This window comes from Anguilla anguilla, chromosome 4 (assembly GCF_013347855.1).
Source record: "Anguilla anguilla isolate fAngAng1 chromosome 4, fAngAng1.pri, whole genome shotgun sequence".
Lineage (NCBI taxonomy): Eukaryota > Metazoa > Chordata > Actinopteri > Anguilliformes > Anguillidae > Anguilla > Anguilla anguilla.
In genome coordinates this window covers 4,786,206-4,805,076 of record NC_049204.1, presented here as the reverse complement: position 1 = coordinate 4,805,076, position 18,871 = coordinate 4,786,206, and the positions used below count along the sequence as shown (strand labels likewise).

At 47.8% G+C, this 18,871-nt stretch overlaps 1 protein-coding gene across 1 annotated transcript in view; it reads left to right on the top strand.

Annotated features, from left to right (window-relative positions):
* anos1b (anosmin 1b) overlaps positions 1 to 18,871 on the top strand; it is a 58,786-nt gene that overhangs the window by 34,208 nt on the left and 5,707 nt on the right. Inside the window, exons 6-10 of the mRNA XM_035414086.1 lie at positions 1,405 to 1,534; positions 9,607 to 9,812; positions 12,121 to 12,256; positions 14,809 to 14,970; positions 16,904 to 16,998. Of these exons, the coding sequence (XP_035269977.1) occupies positions 1,405 to 1,534; positions 9,607 to 9,812; positions 12,121 to 12,256; positions 14,809 to 14,970; positions 16,904 to 16,998 (729 nt within the window). The remainder of the gene's footprint in view (positions 1 to 1,404; positions 1,535 to 9,606; positions 9,813 to 12,120; positions 12,257 to 14,808; positions 14,971 to 16,903; positions 16,999 to 18,871) is intronic.

The window sequence follows — 18,871 nt, the reverse complement described above, 5'->3', positions numbered from 1 at the left end:
GGGGGGGGGGGGGGGGGGGTGTTGTTTGTTCTTGAAGGGTTAGTTTCAGTTGACCCAGATACTTTCCCAAATAGGCTTTCATGAATTGAAAAATGCCCATAGGATCAAAAAAAAAAAAGTTATTAATTTAATTTAAGTTAATTTACTGAATTGAACTGAAATGGCGCTGGCCAGAATGCTGTGTAAATGTCTCTGTGCACCTGCTCTACTGCAGCAGAGTAAAACTCTGGCGCTGATTTGCCGGCAGTTGGAAGAGGAAAAGCACGATGCCTTGAGCCGTCCCACCGGTTGGGTCGGGTGTCCTGTTATGTTTGTGGGGTTAGAAAGGTTAGGAAGCCTCTCTCTCTTTTTCTTCCCCCCTCCCTCTCTCTCTCTCTCTCTCTCTCACTCTCCCCCCCCCCTCTCTCTCCCTCCTCCCTCTCTCTCTCTCCCCCCCTTCTCTCTCTCCCTCTCTCTCTGAATCACTGCCAGAGTGCGGTCCTGTCTTTTCGATCCCTGAGCTCTGGAAACGATCAGCCGCGCGGCTGCTTAATTGCACACATTCGGGGCATCAGCACCAATTACATCAGCGGGGTCGTCACGGCAACCCCACGGTCGTTGGGGGGCAGAGCGGGACACGGGTGGGGGTGGGGGGGTTGGGGGGGAGGTTGTTTTGGAGGGGGGGGTGGGGAGCGTGTAAGGGAGTCCCGACACAAACCGTACGCGCATCTATGAAGGGTTTGTGCCCTTACCGAAAATCCTGCATCTTCTGTCTACCCCTCCCTGGGCTCGTTCATTTCCGCTTCATGCTTTCCCTTTTTTAAAAATCATTTTAAAGTTTTCATTATAGCAGCAGTTCACAGGGCTACCAGCCATCGGTAGCCGTGGAGAAATGGAACACATATTGGTTATTACATTTCTGACAGGACAAGGAAAAGACACGTCCTCTCTTATACTCTATTTGTTTATTTATTTATTTAATATTTTTTATTGTCTTATTGTTTATTTGTTTTGTTTATCTGCACCTTTCATTCATGGGTGAAATGCATCATCCCTCACCCCTCAAAAAAAAGGTGCAAAATGTAAGTAAAATGCAATAAAACTATAAAAAAAGAGGACTTTAAAAAAAGATACTAAACAAAGCTCAATGAAAAGTCCTCCTTTAAAGAGTATGTTTTGAGTGTTGCGTGATTTAATAAGTGTGACTGAGGGGGGCGGTCCGGGTGAACCTGACGCAGCGGATCATTCCAGAGAGGCTGTCTGTCATCAGCGTCGCCGTGGAGATATCCTGTCAGAGCGGTGTCACCACGCGGGTCTTATCAGCCAGGGGGCCCAGGTGATTGAGAAGGCGGGCGGAGTCCGATTTGTCTTAATCGCTGTGACCTCCCCCCTCTCCCCGCTACCCCCCCCCCCCCCCCCCCACAGACCATGGAGGACCGCGCTGTGCTGAAGGACGTGCGGCCCCACAGATGGTACCAGTTCAGGGTGAGCGCGGTCAACAGCCAGGGCACCCGAGGGTTCACCACTCCCAGCAAGCACTTCTACTCTTCCAGAGGTGAGTACCCTTAACTCCCAAACTCACTCTCCCAGAGGGGAGTACCCCAAACTCCCAAACTCACTCTTCCAGAGGTGAGTATCCCAAACTCACTCTCCCAGAGGTGAGTACCCCAAACTCCCAAACTCACTCTTCCAGAGGTGAGTATCCCAAACTCACTCTCCCAGAGGTGAGTACCCCAAACTCCTTAACTCCCTCTTCCAGAGGTGAGTACCCCAAAACTCCCAAACTCCCTCTTCCAGAGGTGAGTACACCAAACTCACTCTCCCAGAGGGGAGTACCCCAAACTCACAGGCCCCAGACCCTCTCTCTTTTTTTGGATAATTTCCTGCAATCTGATTGGTTCTCCCCAACATTAGCCAGTGTTCTGTTATGGGTCAGTGGATGAGTTTGTTCAAATCTCTGCTTCCAGTTGGTGATCTACACAGGCTCATGATTCATCAGAAGTGACTAATTGTTGGCGTATTAGCAAAGCTCGTCCCAGACTTATCTCACATCAGTGTCAGTCTGGTCTGGGTTTCGGTACCGTATGGTTATGGGCCTAAAACATGAGGCTAATGAAGTACCGCCTGTGTCCTTCTGTCTCTGAATTTAGTTCCCAAAGATTCAGACCCCACAGGCTCCACTGCTTTACTTTTCTGAGTGGAGGTGACTTAACGTAGTTAATGTTAAATAACACTTAATTATCTGATGAGGTTTAATAAGCGATGAACATTTAATTGAATCTGTGAGTATTTACGATAACAGAGCCAATGAAGAGTTCAGGGTGCGACTGATTCATGCCTGATTGCCGCCTGACTGTCTGTCTGTCTGTCTGTCTGTCTGTCTGGCCGCCCTCGCTCATGTCTGTCTGTCCGTGTTGTTGGGCTGTCTAGTTATTTCCGTAGACCTGAATTGAACTGTTTGTGAAGATGCACAAGCAATGGAATTTTAAAAAAACCATTGCGTCTGCAAGCCATGGGAAAGTAAAACATGAAACTATATTTGTAAGGAACACCAGTGTAGTTGACATTGTCCAGCTGATTTAAAAAAAAAATATGATCAAATGAAACCGATGAAACAAAATGAACTGACTTATTTGATACCATTCTGTGCCACAGAGAACTTCGAACTAAATTTAGCATGCTTGGAAAAGTGTGTGCCAAACAGAGCTTTTAGCTCGAGAAGGCAGGTACTTTGAAAGTGGCCTGACCAATGAATCACACCGTCAGTATCGGTCAATTGACGAAAACCAGCTCTCTTGGCTGGAATCTCTCACTTTTGTTTGCCTTAGCTCGGCAAAGACAGCGATGTAGACTTTGTTTAGACACGGCTCTGGATTAATCCTGTGTATTTCACCGTATTGACCAGACCCCCTTAAACCCTTAAACGGTCTGAAGTGTGTTTGATCGAATCCAGCCCTCTGTCTCCCTGCTGTTGACACGGAAACATTCCCTTTCATCGCACCATCGCCGACTTCATCGCGGGGTGCGGCCAAGTGCGATCCCGCGAACACCAGAAACTCCTGTTGCCATGCCGACGGCAACTTCCTGCAGCTAGGCGGCGGGATGCAGGGGAAGGAATGCTGGGAGCCAGGGTGTATCTGGTGAATCTGCGGAATCTGTGGCACCACATCAAGATGTTAAAAACACATTCTGAAATGACATTCATAAGCAGACATTTTTCTGCGGTCCTTCTTCTCTTTGAGGTTTTGGATAAAAAAATAAAATATATATATATATTTATATATGAGAAAAATGTAGTTTTCATCAGTGTTTTCTGGTTGTTATTCTTAACAGGGCCCAGTCTTTACGACAGCACTGAGAAGGTCCGGGTTATTTCGGTCGCTGGCCTAGAACTGTAGCTTGTTTTTTTTCTCTCACCGAAACAGATCTAAAACAGTTTCATTTTGCTGAAGCCATGTTATTGGGAGGATTCGGTTCATATAGTCTTTGACCACAGGGACACTGTCATCACCACCATTTAAAGCCAAGCCCCACTCACCCCCAAAAAGGATCACAGAGATTTAATTGCTAGCAGACTGCGTTAATATAATATTCACAGCCAGGGGCTGCTGGAATGGACGCGTTTGACAGGACGTACTCTCTATGTCCAAGTATGCAGGAGCAGTGGGTGTTTGTGTAATGGGTAAAGCATTAACTGCAGACCTGGCATAGCTGCATAGACTTAACCTCTCCACTAAATGAGTAGCACCAGACCCACAGCCTGAGTATTCTTATTTATTTACCAGCAAGAACTGTTTACTGAGCTCTCCACAGCAGTTGGTAGGCTGGACGCACACACAACAGGTGTGCTATGAGCGTATGTTTGCATATTACGCTACATTAGTGGGTCCCGCTAACTGGTCGACTTAGAAGTAATTGCCCTCGTGTTCTCCCTTAGAGAGTCCTTCTGTTTGTTGTCATTTGTTTTTGTTTTTTCAGGAGAGCACGATCCATTCTCCTTATGTATTCTTTAACTTTATTTAGACAGGGAGAGTAAGCAGAGAGTGTTATGGATAGAGACAGGATCACTGTGCGGAAGGAGACAGGGAGCGGAAGTAACATCCCGGCCACATGGGGGGTATTTGTCTACGGACTGCGCCACGTGATCTCCCCAGAAGCGGGGGGGGGGGGGGGGGGGGGGTTGGTGTAACGAGGAGAACCATAGCTGTTCATCTCCCGTTTCGTAGCAGCTGCTTGACTCTGAAGCTCAGCTCAGCTCAGCCCTGAAGCACCGCTGTGCAGTGTTCTGGTCTGGCCTGTACTTGTCTGTCAATAAAAAAAAAATTTTCAAAAATGTTTTAAAAACGATCTTGCGAATCGCCCCGCACTTCACCCCTGCTCCTCGTGGCGCATTCCGTGACAGCGTTCTGTCTGCGTTTCCAGAGCAGAGTCCGCCGTCCCCCGAATCTTCGAGCGGCGCGCTTCCAAAAAACACGAGAGCCAGATGTGTTTTTTTTTTTGGCCTGAAAACGTACCCCTTTAATGATCTGTTATTTATAGGCGATTTCTCGCTCGATGTGCTCGGGGGGGTTCAGCGCGGTGCCGAATTTTGTAGCGTGGGAGTGCAGAGCGAGGACTAAAGTAATAAAGCACTTCGCTGCGACCTTCTGCCTGTCAGATCCATAAGCCTCAGCTCAGATGAACGTATTTCATGCGCGGGACTGATATCCTGCGTGAAATCCACCTCCTTGGCAAATATGGTTTCCAACTGAAATCATCTTAGGAGACTATCAAGTTCGTCTGCAGAGTTTCCTGCCCCCCAAGGTTAATATATTTCCACCCCCTCCCTCCCCCCTCCCCCACCCCTTAAAAAAAACCGAAAGATAGCTTTCTCAGAGATGCATTCACTTGTCAACATCCATCCATCCATTTTCTATACCCACTTATCCTGAGCAGGGTCACGGGGGGTACTGGAGCCTATCCCAACATGCATTGGGTGAGAGGCAGGAATACTTCTCAATATGACACAATGAAAATAAGATGAAATTAGTTATGGACAAGAGGACAAGCTGGCTACTCAGCTTTGATGAGCTCTCTTAGGCCACGTATAATGGGTAAGGAGCTGGTCTCGTAACCTAAAAGGTTGCAGGTTCGATTCCAAGGTAGGACACTGCTGTTGTACCCTTGAACAAGGTACTTACATTACATTACATTACAGGCATTTAGCAGACGCTCTTATCCAGAGCGACTTACACGACTTTTACATAGCAATACTTAACCCTGGATTCAGTATATATCCAGCTTTATAAATGTAAATGCTATGTAAAAAGTTAGGTTGTGTAAGTCGCTCTGGATATAAGCGTCTGCTAAATGTCTGTAATGTGATGTAGTCATGTGTGAGTAGCTCATGCCATCTCCCACAGGGAACTCCCAGCTTCATCACTGGCTGAATTTACCCTTTGTGTTCAGGCAGAAAAGCGCCCACTCCATCTTACGATGTTTGGTTCTCAGAGCGTTCCCAAAACGTTTGGTAACCTGAGAAAGCAGAACTTCTCCAGTGCCCATGCGATCGTTCAGTTTCCTGGATGTCGCACGAACTTTATCCCTAAGCCACAGGGAACATTTCAGGAACTGCCTTCGAACAGCCCTTGCTCAGCTCAGCTTTAAAAAAATATTTCAACCCTTTGAGGTGTGAGGTCACAAGCATGCGATCAGCATGTTCTTAACTGAACATTCTAATGATGGTGTAGCAATCATTCCCCGTGACTGAAAGCAACAAAGTTCTAGAACACCGACTTAAAATTCCGAAAACCTTCCAAAAAATGTCCTCTTCAGAGGGTTAATTATGGGTGTAATAAATAGATACAATGTAACTTTATCAGGCATGTCGGCTATGCCATTTCAAAGCTTTAATTTCAGAGCACTCTTAAAGTGTATTTTACATGATATTTCTGTGCGAATAATGATGATCTTCGCGGAATGTTGGCGGTAATTCTGTACGCAGCCTGCCCGGAACGTTTTTTTTCCCTTCTACGACTGTGACAGAACTTGGAACGATAAAATGTTCTGAGATCGTTTGAGGAATGTTCTCGTCGAGAACGCGAACTCACAGCCGAGCGGGGATCGTTCAGCCGGAATGTTCCTCCGAATTCTCGACACATTTTTGTCCGCCGGGGCGGAGTGTTCGAAGTCTGAAGAGGCGACATCGGACCTCTTATTTCCTCATTTAATCGCCTCGCAGGAGACGGGCTTATTGAAAGATAAACAGAAACAGTCTTAAAATAAAAAAAGGGATTATTTCAGCATGAATGGAGGGAGTTCACATTTTCACCCCCGCCCCCCCCCACCACCCTGTAAATTTTCTGCGTCGCCAGGACATCTTCTAATAATTAGATGCATTACATGATGTATATTTGAGTATTTTGGAAGGATGAAAAACATGCATCGGGGGGTGCGGGTTGGTCGGGGGTGGGGGGGGGGGGTGCAAGGGTCAGAGGTCAGGCGTGTAGCTGCCATCGCTCGGGGGGGAAGCCGAGAGAGATGAAAAGCAGCCGAGGGGGCTGATTGGCCGGTGAGGAAAAATCCAAGTGACAGGTTGTCGGGGACGACCCGAGGCCTCGCGGGCCGCGGCCCCCGCCCTCCGCCCGCCGCCGCGATCCGACCCCCCCCCCTCGCTCGCTCGCCCGCCGCGAAATGGAACCGTTGTTTTGGAAAAACCGACTTTCGATGTCCGCCGAGCGACTTCGCAGAGGTGCGGCAGACCGAACACGGCGTGTTCAGAAGCAGCAGATCCCCCCCCGACCCCCGACCCCCAACCCCACCCCCCCCTCACCCCCCCCCGAAGGCAAACTGCTGTCACTGATTAACCAGTGTCCAGCTTTCATTCCTCCCTACCGTACAGTAGCCGCTATACAATATCAAAGCCATCTTCCTTCGCCTGATTATGGAGAGTCAGAGGTTATATCATTGCGCTGCAGCCGCCTCGGGTAATGCAATATTTTCCCCGTCATTTTTTTTAAGGTAAGGGTTGGGGGGGGGGGGTGGGAGGGGCAGAAGGCGAAGCGCGGGGGGGGGGGGGGCAGGGCGCTGTCAGGAATGATAGCTGGCCTCAGGCCTTCGTCTGAACCCCCCAGGAATGTTAACGGCTGTGCCGTGCGAGTCTTTAATGCCAGCGCGCTAACGCGGCACCCGTAGGCCCTCTGATTGGTCACGGTCCCGGCTAGCTCTGAGTCCTTTTCCACCTGTAAGAACGCAGCGCTGCGCCGAAGCACTGCCCCTGGGTATGATTTTACATACCTCAGGATAATTTACATACTCCCCCCCCCCCCCCCTATAATTACTTTAAAATGAGAAAATGATGCAGCCCAGGCCTGCGAAAGAGTGGTGTTGGTACACTAATGGTGTGTGTGTGTGTGTGTGTGTGCGTGTGTGTGTATGAGTGTGTGTGCATGTGTTACTAGGTGCGCTACGAGGTAGTGGTCTGAAAATGGCAAGTATGTTGGGGTGAATGGCCTGTTCCTGTCATTCTGTTATGGGTGTATGAGTCTGTTTGTGTGTGTACAGTATTTTTTATTTTGTTTATTAGGTAATAAAATGGGTTTTATTTTAAAGTTCGGGGTTACTTCTGTTCTATGTTTGGGGGAGTGTTGTTAATTTCATCCCCACCTTAGCTACTGCACCAGTTCTTTGTCATGAAAATAAAGCATTTTTTAGTGTAAGAGAGAGATGCAGATACAGAGGTACAGAGAGAGAGAAAGAGAGAGGGGGGGAGAGAGAGACCCCATACCCACCTCCACCTCCACCTCCACCTGACCCCACCTGAGATGGATGACTGTACACTTATCACCTGAGCGTACCTCCATCTCCGAGAGAGAGAGAGAGAGAGAGAGAGAGAGAGACCTTGTACCCACCTCCACCTCCACCTGACCCCACCTGAGATGGATGATTCTGTGCACTCATCACCTGAGCGTACCTCCATCTCCGAGAGAGAGAGAGAGAGAGAGAGAGAGAGAGAGAGTGAGAGAGAGAGAGAGAGAGAGAGAGAGAGACCTTGTACCCACCTCCACCTGACCCCACCTGAGATGGATGACTCCGTGCACTCATCACCTGAGTGTAGCTCCGTCTCCGAGGTCATTTCGGCTGCCCATCCGTCACTGCCCTGCCGGGCGAGAGCCTCCGTCGCTACGCGCTAGCGAAAACAACCAGGGGGGCCGCATGAAGCAGGGACGGGGGGGGGGAGGTGAATAAAGGACGACAGCAGGAAGTAGGACGTGGGTCCTCCCGAAAAAAAATCCCCCCCCTCCCCACTCGATCTGCCCTCCCCCATTTTTAAATCAGTCCCCCCCCCCCCCCCCCCCCCCCTCCAGCTCTTTATTTTTGCACGTCGTTTTCACCTTTATACTTCACCTTCATAATTTGCCGAATCACACTCCAGATGTTGGGTGCTGGAGTCCTAGTACTGAGGAACTTATCTTTCGATTACCACAGGGCTGCTCAGCCCTGTTCCTGGAGATCTACCTTCCTCTTGGTTTGCATTTCAACCCAAATTTTATGTGAGAGAATGTGAGATGTAGCACAGCAAAAAAGCCTTTCCATTTCACCGATGTGATGTGAGCGGTCATTCGGGGTTGGGTGGTCTGCAGCAGTGTCTTGACCACCACCCCCACCCCACCTCCCCCCACACCATCTTTCCCCTTTCTTCCCAGCAGAATTTGCACAGATCAGCACGTTCTCACGCACGTCCTCCATTTGTCTTCACCTGAAGCTAATGCAGTTTTTATGCATTCTGATCTTACCCTCATCAGTCACAACATTCTACACACACACACATTCACAAACACACACACACACACACGCACATGCACACACTCACTCGCAGACACACACACACAAGCACACATACACACACACATTCACAAACACACACACACACACACATGCACACACTCACTCGCAGACACACACACACAAGCACACATTCACAAACACACACACACATGCACACACTCACTCGCAGACACACACACACAAGCACACATTCACACACACACACACACAAACAATACACGCACACACAAACACACGCATGCACGCACACATGCACACACTCACTCGCAGACACACACACACAAGCACACATACACACACACACAAAAAAAATACACGCACACACAAACACACACATGCACGCTTGCATGCACACACACATGCATACACTCACAAACACATGCACACGCACATGCACACACACATGCACACACTCACAAACACTCACAAAGCGCTTTGGATAAAAGCACTATATAAATGCAGTCCATTTGCCATCCATTTACCATTTACATGCACACACAAATACACACACACACACATGCACACACTCACAAGCACATGCACACACAAATACACACACACACACATGCACACACAAACACACACACACACTCTGTAACCTTGCTGTCTCTCTCTCTTTATTTTATTTTTAATTTTTTTGCTTAGTCGCACATTTTGTGCGGTTGTAGGTGACCTCGGGTTCCGCACCCCAAGGCGTCCATAAACAAACGCAGAGAGGGGGCGCCGATGGAGAACCGGTTCGGTTTGAGCTCCACCTTCACCTTCATCTTCACCCTCGTCTTCATCTTCTCCCCCCTCCAGACCCGTTCCCGCCGGAGGCCCCGCGGAACGTGCGGCGGGGGAACTTTTCGGTGGGGGCCGACGGGGGGGGCGTGACCGTCCCGCTCCGGTGGGACCCCCCCAGGGAGGGGGACCTGCCCGTCCACCACTACAAAATCAGCTGGAGCGCGCGCGGCCCCCGCAGGACGGGACTGGACAGGAAGGAGAACTCCAAGGTCACGGAGGGGGTGAGCGCTCCGACCTGCCGGCACTTCCTGTCAACACTCACGCAAATGTCATATACAGCAATATACTGGAAATATATGCATTGGAAACTTTTTTGGTTTCTTTTGGAAAATATGATGAAAACTATGTTTCTCAGCAATATATTTTTTATGAAATGTGTTACCTGAAAGTGGTGATATATATATTTTTATTTCTAGTACACACTCAGTTTCAGTGAGCAGTAAGAAGTTAGGAACCAGACCTGGCTCAGATACTTCTCAAAGATCTGCACCAGTGTTTTCAACATTTTCTGCCATCTAAAGAGTTTTGTCTCAGTGACAGAGCATTTATTCCAAACAGGTAATTAATAATACCAGTTCCATCCAGTGAAAAACTCCTGGTTTCAAGAGCCAGTTATACAGATGGACGTAAGATGAGTGAAGGACAAGACTGTTAATAATGTTTCAGTTCTCAGAAAACGTTGAGAGGTCATTCTATCAACTTGCTTTATTTTTTATCGATTTTTGGTTGCTGTACTGGAGGACAGGAACAAAAAAAACCAAGTGCTGGGGGCTCGCGTTTCCTTATTTTGTCTGAAGCGAAAGTCGATTTGTCGTCAGCTCCGAAGGGAGAAAGGCGTCCAGCGACAGGAAGTCATAATAACATCCACATCCTCCACGGTGACGGAGGAAGCCTTAAGCCTTAACACATGTGCGGGAGTTTGTCTGGACGCACGCGCGCGTTCAGACACACCGTGATGAAGCACATGTTTTGGCGTTCCTGAGGTGCTGGAAAAGGTACCTAGTCAGTCACGATTGGCGTGTTGAGAAAACAGGCAATACATATAGCAGAACTTATTTTTCATATAACAGACAATTTTACATTGAGTTCTTTATTAAATAGACTACTTAGCTATGTCTGTACATTAAGTGTAATTGAATGAGCTAGCCTTAGATTGAGGGTCTTTTTCGTGTAGTATCTCGATACTGTCAATCAGATTGTACATTTATTTTGAAAATAAAAAAAACATTTTACGTATGTTAGTCATAATAATAAAAAGTGAACATATAAACTTGTAAAAAACGGAGTATCAAATGATTTAAGCTGACCCAAACATATAAGGCCCTTTGAGTATGGTCCGTTGGGCTGTTAAAATATCGGCCTAAAATGCGTGCTGGTTTTGGTTTCAACCACTTACCTTAGTTTCAGTTTTCTGACAGCTCTATAAACTAGGCCGTTTCTCTCCCCTACGTGAGCACAGTGAAATCTTTAGGATACACTTGCAGTCTGTGACTCTAGCTGGTGCTTATACAAATGTCATGCCAAGATACGATTGAGCTAATTAAATCATTAAGAGCAGAAGTTGGCACAAAATCCTGAAACGGATCAGCCCTGGTTGTGCACCCCTTGCTCTGTGGGGACACAGAGGAGCGTTTTGGAACCCTTTCTTCTGAAAGAGCACCCTCCGCCCCCATAGCAGTCTCACCTTGGGTACTAATTCAGATGTGAGGTAATGGTAATGGCTTCAGGTTGTATGTTTATTGTTTCATTTTTCTCATCTTTGTTATGGTAAATGGTAATGGTAAATGGACTGCATTTATATAACGCTTTTATCCAAAGCGCTTTACAATTGATGCCTCTCATTCGCCAGAGCAGTTAGGGGTTAGGGGTTAGGTGTCTTGCTCAAGGACACTTCGACACGCCCAGGGCGGGGTTTGAACCAGCAACCCTCCGACTGCCAGACAAACGGTCTTACCTCCTGAGCTATGTCGCCCCGTTATGGATGGACAGACTGTATATTTTTACGAATGGTTCTTTTATTCTTGCTTAGCGTAGTAAACTTGCACTGGTGCTTTAGAGCATCTGTACTCACTGGTCTGGGACTGTCGTTTGGCCAGGTCTGGCACTGTTTAAGCTTATTAATCGGCTGAGTGAACTTATGTTTCAAATCCATTGTGAGTCGCTCTGGATTAGAGCCTCTGCTAAATGGCTATCCCAGCATGCATTGGGGCGAGAGGCAGGAATGCACCCGGGACAGGTTGCCAAGCCAATGCCTCAGTGATAAATACTCTTTATATCTTTCTAAACATCTCCGTACGTGTTGTCTTTTTTTCCCCCGCTGTGTTCCCCTTTTGGTGTGTTAATGCTGTGCAAGTCCTCTCACCTTTCACATCCTCCAGGTGTTGCTGTAAAGTAGTGCCATCGACTCTGAACGCCATGTCACTGATGAAGGCAACATGCCAGAGCACGCTAAACCTGTTAGCCTCCTCCGAACTCAAAAAACGCTGGGCGCGGACCTTTTCCTTAATCGTTGTTCCGCTTGTCCTCCAGGTTGCCGGGGAGACGGAGCTGCAGGGGCTGAGGCCGGGCGTGGCGTACCTGGTGCAGGTGCAAGCGGTGGCCTACTGGGGTCAGAAACGACTGAAGAGCAGCAGAGCTCAGCTCAGCTTCACCACGGCAACCGCAGGTACTGTACCGCCTCCTCTTCATCCCCAAAGCAGGCGATCCCCCCTCACTACAGAACAGGATTAACCTTTATATTCAAAATGGACCCTTTTAACAGCAGTGAAAACACCCTAAATTAAATTTCTCCAGCATGAAATTTGATGACCTCTACCATTAGAAAAGGTAGAAGTGAAAAGCTTGAACATTGCCCCTTTTTCATATAAAAGTGGTACACCATCAGGGAACAAGTATTGTCTTATGTGTCTTATTTATCCCTGCAGTTATGAAATGGAAAAATCATGATCAAAGTTGAACTATTTCAACAACAACAACAACAAAAAAATTATGATGCGTGTTTTGTATTGAAAACAAAATGGTGACTGAAGCAATGCAGTCTCTTGACAGTGAAGTGCGAAAATTAAGGGTTTAAAATTCAATGAAGAGGCTTTATTACGGGGGGTCCAGTAAGGGGAGGGTGGGGGCTCCATTTTTCACCCTATAAACACGGAGTGTCTGCATAATATGAAGATAATACAAGGGTTAAACCAGTCTGTACTGGGACTGCAGAACATATGCACATATAATGACTAGTACAGAGTCTCTAGCATCTACATACATGCACACACACACACCTGTAAGTTGTTGGCAGTGTAGTGTAATGGTTAGGGAACTGGGCCTGTAGTTCAGAGGTTGCAGGTTTGATTCCCAGGTGTGACATTGCCGCTGTAACCCTTGAGCAAAGGCACTCGAGCTGAATCGCTTTCAGGAAATATCCAGCTGTGTAAATGGATTGTATGTGAAGAATATACGCCGCTGTGGGTGAGAGTGTCTTGCTAAATCCCTGAACGGTAAGTGATGTAAATGCGATGTTCCTGAATTATTCTAACTATATCATTTGTTCTTCTACTGTTCCTGTTAGCTTTCACCTCAGCTTTAACCCGTTCGACCCATTTTATTTGCTGTCTACTACTTTACACCAGGCCGGCCAGTGGAGGATGGGCTCCCCCTGTATAGAAGGGTTCCTCTTGAGATTTCTTCCCATTGGGGAATTTTTTCTCGCCACCGTTTGAGGGTTTTCTCCCCACTGGGAGTTTTTTCTTTACATTACAGTATGTAACTGCTATTTGGGGGTTCAGGCCTGGTGTTTGCTCCATTTGCTCTTTTTTTTGCTCTGTTTCTTGCCTTGCTGCTCTGCGAAGTGTCTTTGTGACAGTTCTCTGTAAAAAAGTGCTGTACAAATAAAATAGAATTGAAAAAATGGAAGTGAATTGAATTTGGTTCTGCGTAGTCGTGAGAAGGAAGTGGGAGCGTGTGTTTGAGGTACGGCCCTCTCCGTTCGGGCCGTCAGAACAGGGAGCCACGTTCGCGCCAGTTCTGAATCTGGCACCTCCCTCGGCGAGGTCCTGTTTTTTTTTATTTTGGGAGCCTGAAAATAATTAGCCCCCTCTTTGGGCTGCAAGTGCCCGGGCCGTATGGCTGCCCTCGATCAGCCCTTATCTGGCCCAGATCGAATCAGACGGGTCACTAGAGGGGAGGTGTCGGGGGACAGCCCAATTTACCCCTATACCTACCCGAAACCCCCCCCCCCCTACCCCCTTCCCGAGAGACTGCAGTTAGCTTGCTGTTCACCCTCAACCAGACATGTTATATGATTTGTGGTGGGCAGGAGAGAGAGAGAGAGGGGGGGGGGGGGGCTGTTCTGTTGTTGTTGTTTCTGGTTTTAACTATGCTGCATGTACCCCGGACTAATTTGAGTCCAAACCAGTTCCAGACATGCAGACCCACACCTCTCTGAGCGCTGAAGGTAAAATCAGCACGCCCTCTACAGGCCGCAGATAGCGTCTCACTCAAAAGGGCTAATTATCAAACCGCATTAGAAATGAACTGATTTTTTTTATTTGAATAAACTAAGTTTCATATAAGTTTTGCAATCTGGCTTCTTTTTTGTTTTGTTTTTATTGGTTGCGCCTGGTTTGTTCTCTTGCAGTTAACGCATGCTGTTTCTAGCTGGCGGGTTTCATAAAAGGATCTTGGGTTGCTAGCCGTATTGCTGCATTGTATTCATTCGGTTTTCATGTTACTCTAAGGTGCAGAAAGAGCCAGTGCTGCTTGTGTGACAGGTCAGGCTAAAAAAAAATTTAAAAAGCTTTATGGAAACACATTTGCTCCCCATTGTAGACAAACAGGAACACTGTGGCCAATCCAGGACCCTACTAGAGGTGCATAAAGCACAGGCACTTCCTGATTGGCCTCAGGGACTGTTGTATGTATATATATATATATATATATCAGAATCCATCTACTTCTTCCTCAGGGGGAGATTCTTTGTAAAAAATCAGGATGGAGTTACTTATGCCAGTAGTGCCTGTAGCCAATCAGGAAGGAGTTGCTTATGCCAGCAGTGCCTGTGGCCAATCAGGAAGGAGTTTAATTATGCTAGGAGTGCCTGTGACCAATCAGGAAGGAGTTGCTTATGCCAGCAGTGCCTGTGGCCAATCGGGAAGGGCTTTAATTGTGCCAGCAGTGTCTGTGGCCAATCAGGAGACACCTGTGCCTTCTTCTCACCTGTGACAGGGCCGCCTGGAGTGTCCGATCCTGGCGCCGTCATGGAGGTGGTGTCCAACGAGCTTCCCTCCTCCCGCCCCGCTCAACCCCCACTTCGGCTGGAGGCCGCCTCCCCCCACTTCCACAACAACCAGCTCCAGGTCAAGGTTTTCTGGAAGAAGCACCTTCAAGGCAAGTCTCGGCCCTTTGAAGCTGTGAGGTCACAGACACGTGATTGGAATGTTCTCAAACTGAACATTCCAGCGACGATGTAACAATCACTATGTCTTTATATTGGTTTAGTGCTGTTTGTAAACAGGTCGTCACATAACACTTCACTGTGGAAATCTTCCAGGGGGCAATTTTTTCCAAAAAACAACCAAAAAAAAAACCAACTGAAAAATGCACTAACTGAGCCAATCCATGAAAGACCCTGTAACTGGACTCCCCTGAGAATACAGTGACAGAGTGAGTCTGGCCAGCTATGTCTGCCGTTAGCAGGAATGGTGCTGATCACTAGTCTGTCCAATCGCGACTGAACACAGAGCACGCTGTCTTCCCTCCTTTCTTCTTCTTCTTCTTCTTCTTCTTCTTCTTCTTCTTCTTCTTCTTCTTCTTCTTCTTCTTCTTCTTCTTCTTCTTCTTCTTCTTCTTCTTCTTCTTCTTCTTCTTCTTCTTCTTCTTCTTCTTCTTCTTCTTCTTCTTCTTCTTCTTCTTCTTCTTCTTCTTCTTCTTCTTCTTCTTCTTCTTCTTCTTCTTCTTCTTCTTCTTCTTCTTCTTCTTCTTCTTCTTCTTCTTCTTCTTCTTCTTCTTCTTCTTCTTCTTCTTCTTCTTCTTCTTCTTCTTCTTCTTCTTCTTCTTCTTCTTCTTCTTCTTCTTCTTCTTCTTCTTCTTCTTCTTCTTCTTCTTCTTCTTCTTCTTCTTCTTCTTCTTCTTCTTCTTCTCCTCCTCCTCCTCCTCCTCCTCCTCCTCCTCCTCCTCCTCCTCCTCTTCCTCCTCCTCCTCCTCCTCCTCCTCCTCCTCCTCCTCCTCCTCCTCCTCCTCCTCCTCCTCCTCCTCCTCCTCCTCTTTTTTGCTTTATTCAGAGATGGTAGCAGATAGAGATAGGATGAAATCTCACACAGTGCCATGGCTGATAGGGACCTAAGCTCCACCCACATAGCTTGTCCAGAGTAAAGTCTGGCAGTTTAAGAGGCTCTTGAGTTTTTAAGCATCCCCCAGGGGGGGTCTTGAGTCTGTTTTTCACACAGGACTTCAGCACAGAGATGTGCGGGGAGGGGCTGTGGACGGTAGCTTCCCATTTCATTAGCAAATGAACCCCCCCCCCCCCCCCTTTACGGACCACCCCCCCCGCAAACTCCTACTCCCAGCCCAGATGTGCCTCATTACAGCCCACAGATCAGAGCCACGCATCGCCGTAAATCCTGCGGGGGGGGGGGGGTCCATCGGGCCCGTGCTGACAGCCGCGATCTCCGCGGCACGTATGAGCTACGCATACCGCCATCGCGCTCTGAAGAGAAATGGCACGCAGAAATCTCCAGCTACAAGCGCTGGCGCACGGACGGCCGCTAAGCATTTTAATAAATTAACACACTTGGAAAAAATAAATAAATAAATAAAATACCGCGTACAGCCGTTTCCCAAAATACCCTGGTGGGATCGCGTCTGAACCACAGAGGAGCGCGAGCGCATGAGCGCTGATTTACCGCTATCTCTCTGAGAAGCGCCGAGAGAAGCCATGAGAACGCTTTTAATAATGTCAGAATGCGTTATGGATAGAAAGCAGATGTTCCCGGGGAAGAGATCTGCGGGACTAAGACAACCTGGAACTCTGCGGGAGATGTATTTAGTTGAAAGATGTGGCGTTGCTTGGATACGGGACAAGGGGGGGGGGGGGGGGGGGGGCAGGGCTCCAAAAACAGTCAAACTGCACGCAATCAAAATCTGCCAGAAACTGCTAATTAAATGTGTAACTTCTATCATGGAAAATATTCACATTTAATTAGCAGTTTCTGACAGATTTAGATGTAGATGTAGAGTGTTTAACTGTTTTTTAACGGTTATATTTCTTTTCATTACGACTTTCATTTTTAATTGGTTATTTTTCTCTTTTTTATCTGAACAGACACCCTGAAAGACTCTGCTGGGTACCTGCTGAGATGGCGTCCTGTGGTCTGCGCCAACAATGTCACAAAGACTGAGACAACAGCCACAGTGCAGGTAGAGTCACAAAGACTGAGACATCAGCCACAGTGCAGGTAGAGTAACAAAGACTGAGACACCAGCCACAGTGCAGGTAGAGTCACAAAGACTGAGACACCAGCCACAGTGCAGGTAGAGTCACAAAGACTGAGACAACAGCCACAGTGCAGGTAGAGTCACGAAGACTGAGACAACAGCCACAGTGCAGGTAGAGTCACAAAGACTGAGACACCAGCCACAGTACAGGTAGAGTCACAAAGACTGAGACAACAGCCACAGTGCAGGTAGAGTCACGAAGACTGAGACACCAGCCACAGTGCAGATAGAGTCACAAAGACTGAGACAACAGCCACAGTGCAGGTAGAGTCACAAAGACTGAGACAACAGCCACAGTGCAGGTAGAGTCACAAAGACTGAGACACCAGCCACAGTACAGGTAGAGTCACAAAGACTGAGACATCAGCCACAGTACAGGTAGAGTCACAAAGACTGAGAAAACAGCCACAGTGCAGGTAGAGTCACAAAGACTGAGACAACAGCCACAGTGCAGGTAGAGTCACAAAGACTGAGACAACAGCCACAGTGCAGGTAGAGTCACGAAGACTGAGACAACAGCCACAGTGCAGGTAGAGTCACGAAGACTGAGACACCAGCCACAGTACAGGTAGAGTAACAAAGACTGAGACAACAGCCACAGTGCAGGTAGAGTCACAAAGACTGAGACAACAGCCACAGTGCAGGTAGAGTCACAAAGACTGAGACAACAGCCACAGTGCAGGTAGAGTCACAAAGACTGAGACACCAGCCACAGTACAGGTAGAGTCACAAAGACTGAGACACCAGCCACAGTGCAGGTAGAGTCACAAAGACTGAGACACCAGCCACAGTGCAGGTAGAGTCACAAAGACTGAGACACCAGCCACAGTGCAGGTAGAGTCACGAAGACTGAGACAACAGCCACAGTGCAGGTAGAGTCACAAAGACTGAGACAACAGCCACAGTGCAGGTAGAGTCACAAAGACTGAGACACCAGCCACAGTGCAGGTAGAGTCACAAAGACTGAGACACCAGCCACAGTGCAGGTAGAGTCACAAAGACTGAGACAACAGCCACAGTGCAGGTAGAGTCACAAAGACTGAGACAACAGCCACAGTGCAGGTAGAGTAACAAAGACTGAGACAACAGCCACAGTGCAGGTAGAGTCACAAAGACTGAGACACCAGCCACAGTACAGGTAGAGTCACAAAGACTGAGACAACAGCCACAGTGCAGGTAGAGTCACAAAGACTGAGACACCAGCCACAGTGCAGGTAGAGTCACAAAGACTGAGACACCAGCCACAGTACAGGTAGAGTCACAAAGACTGAGACAACAGCCACAGTGCAGGTAGAGTCACAAAGACTGAGACACCAGCCACAGTACAGGTAGAGTAACAAAGACTGAGACAACAGCCACAGTGCAGGTAGAGTCACAAAGACAGCCTCAGGTAGCTGATTCTTTTAGCCTGCCACGTACACATATTTGTGTAGTCCAGGAATCCGCAGAGAAAAGCACACCGGAATGTTCTGATTTCCAAGCAGTGCAGCCTGAAATTTTTTTTTTTTCAAGGGTTGTAACTACATCATGTTTCTGCAATGTATACTTTATTAAAAGCGGTAAAAAAATGTGCTTGAAAATTGACTTGTGCGCGGGGATTCCAGTGATCGTGGTCTCCAGTTGTGTGTAAGAGTGGATTTAGTGGGACGGACCCTACCGTAACTGAGGGAATGTGAGCTTGGCTGTTGTTTTTAACGGCAGTTTGGATTTGAACTTAGCCAGGGGCCGGGAGGAAACGGTAGATTGTTTAATAAACGTAGGAATGTGCTCTTATTGAGCGCGTTTTACAGCAGAA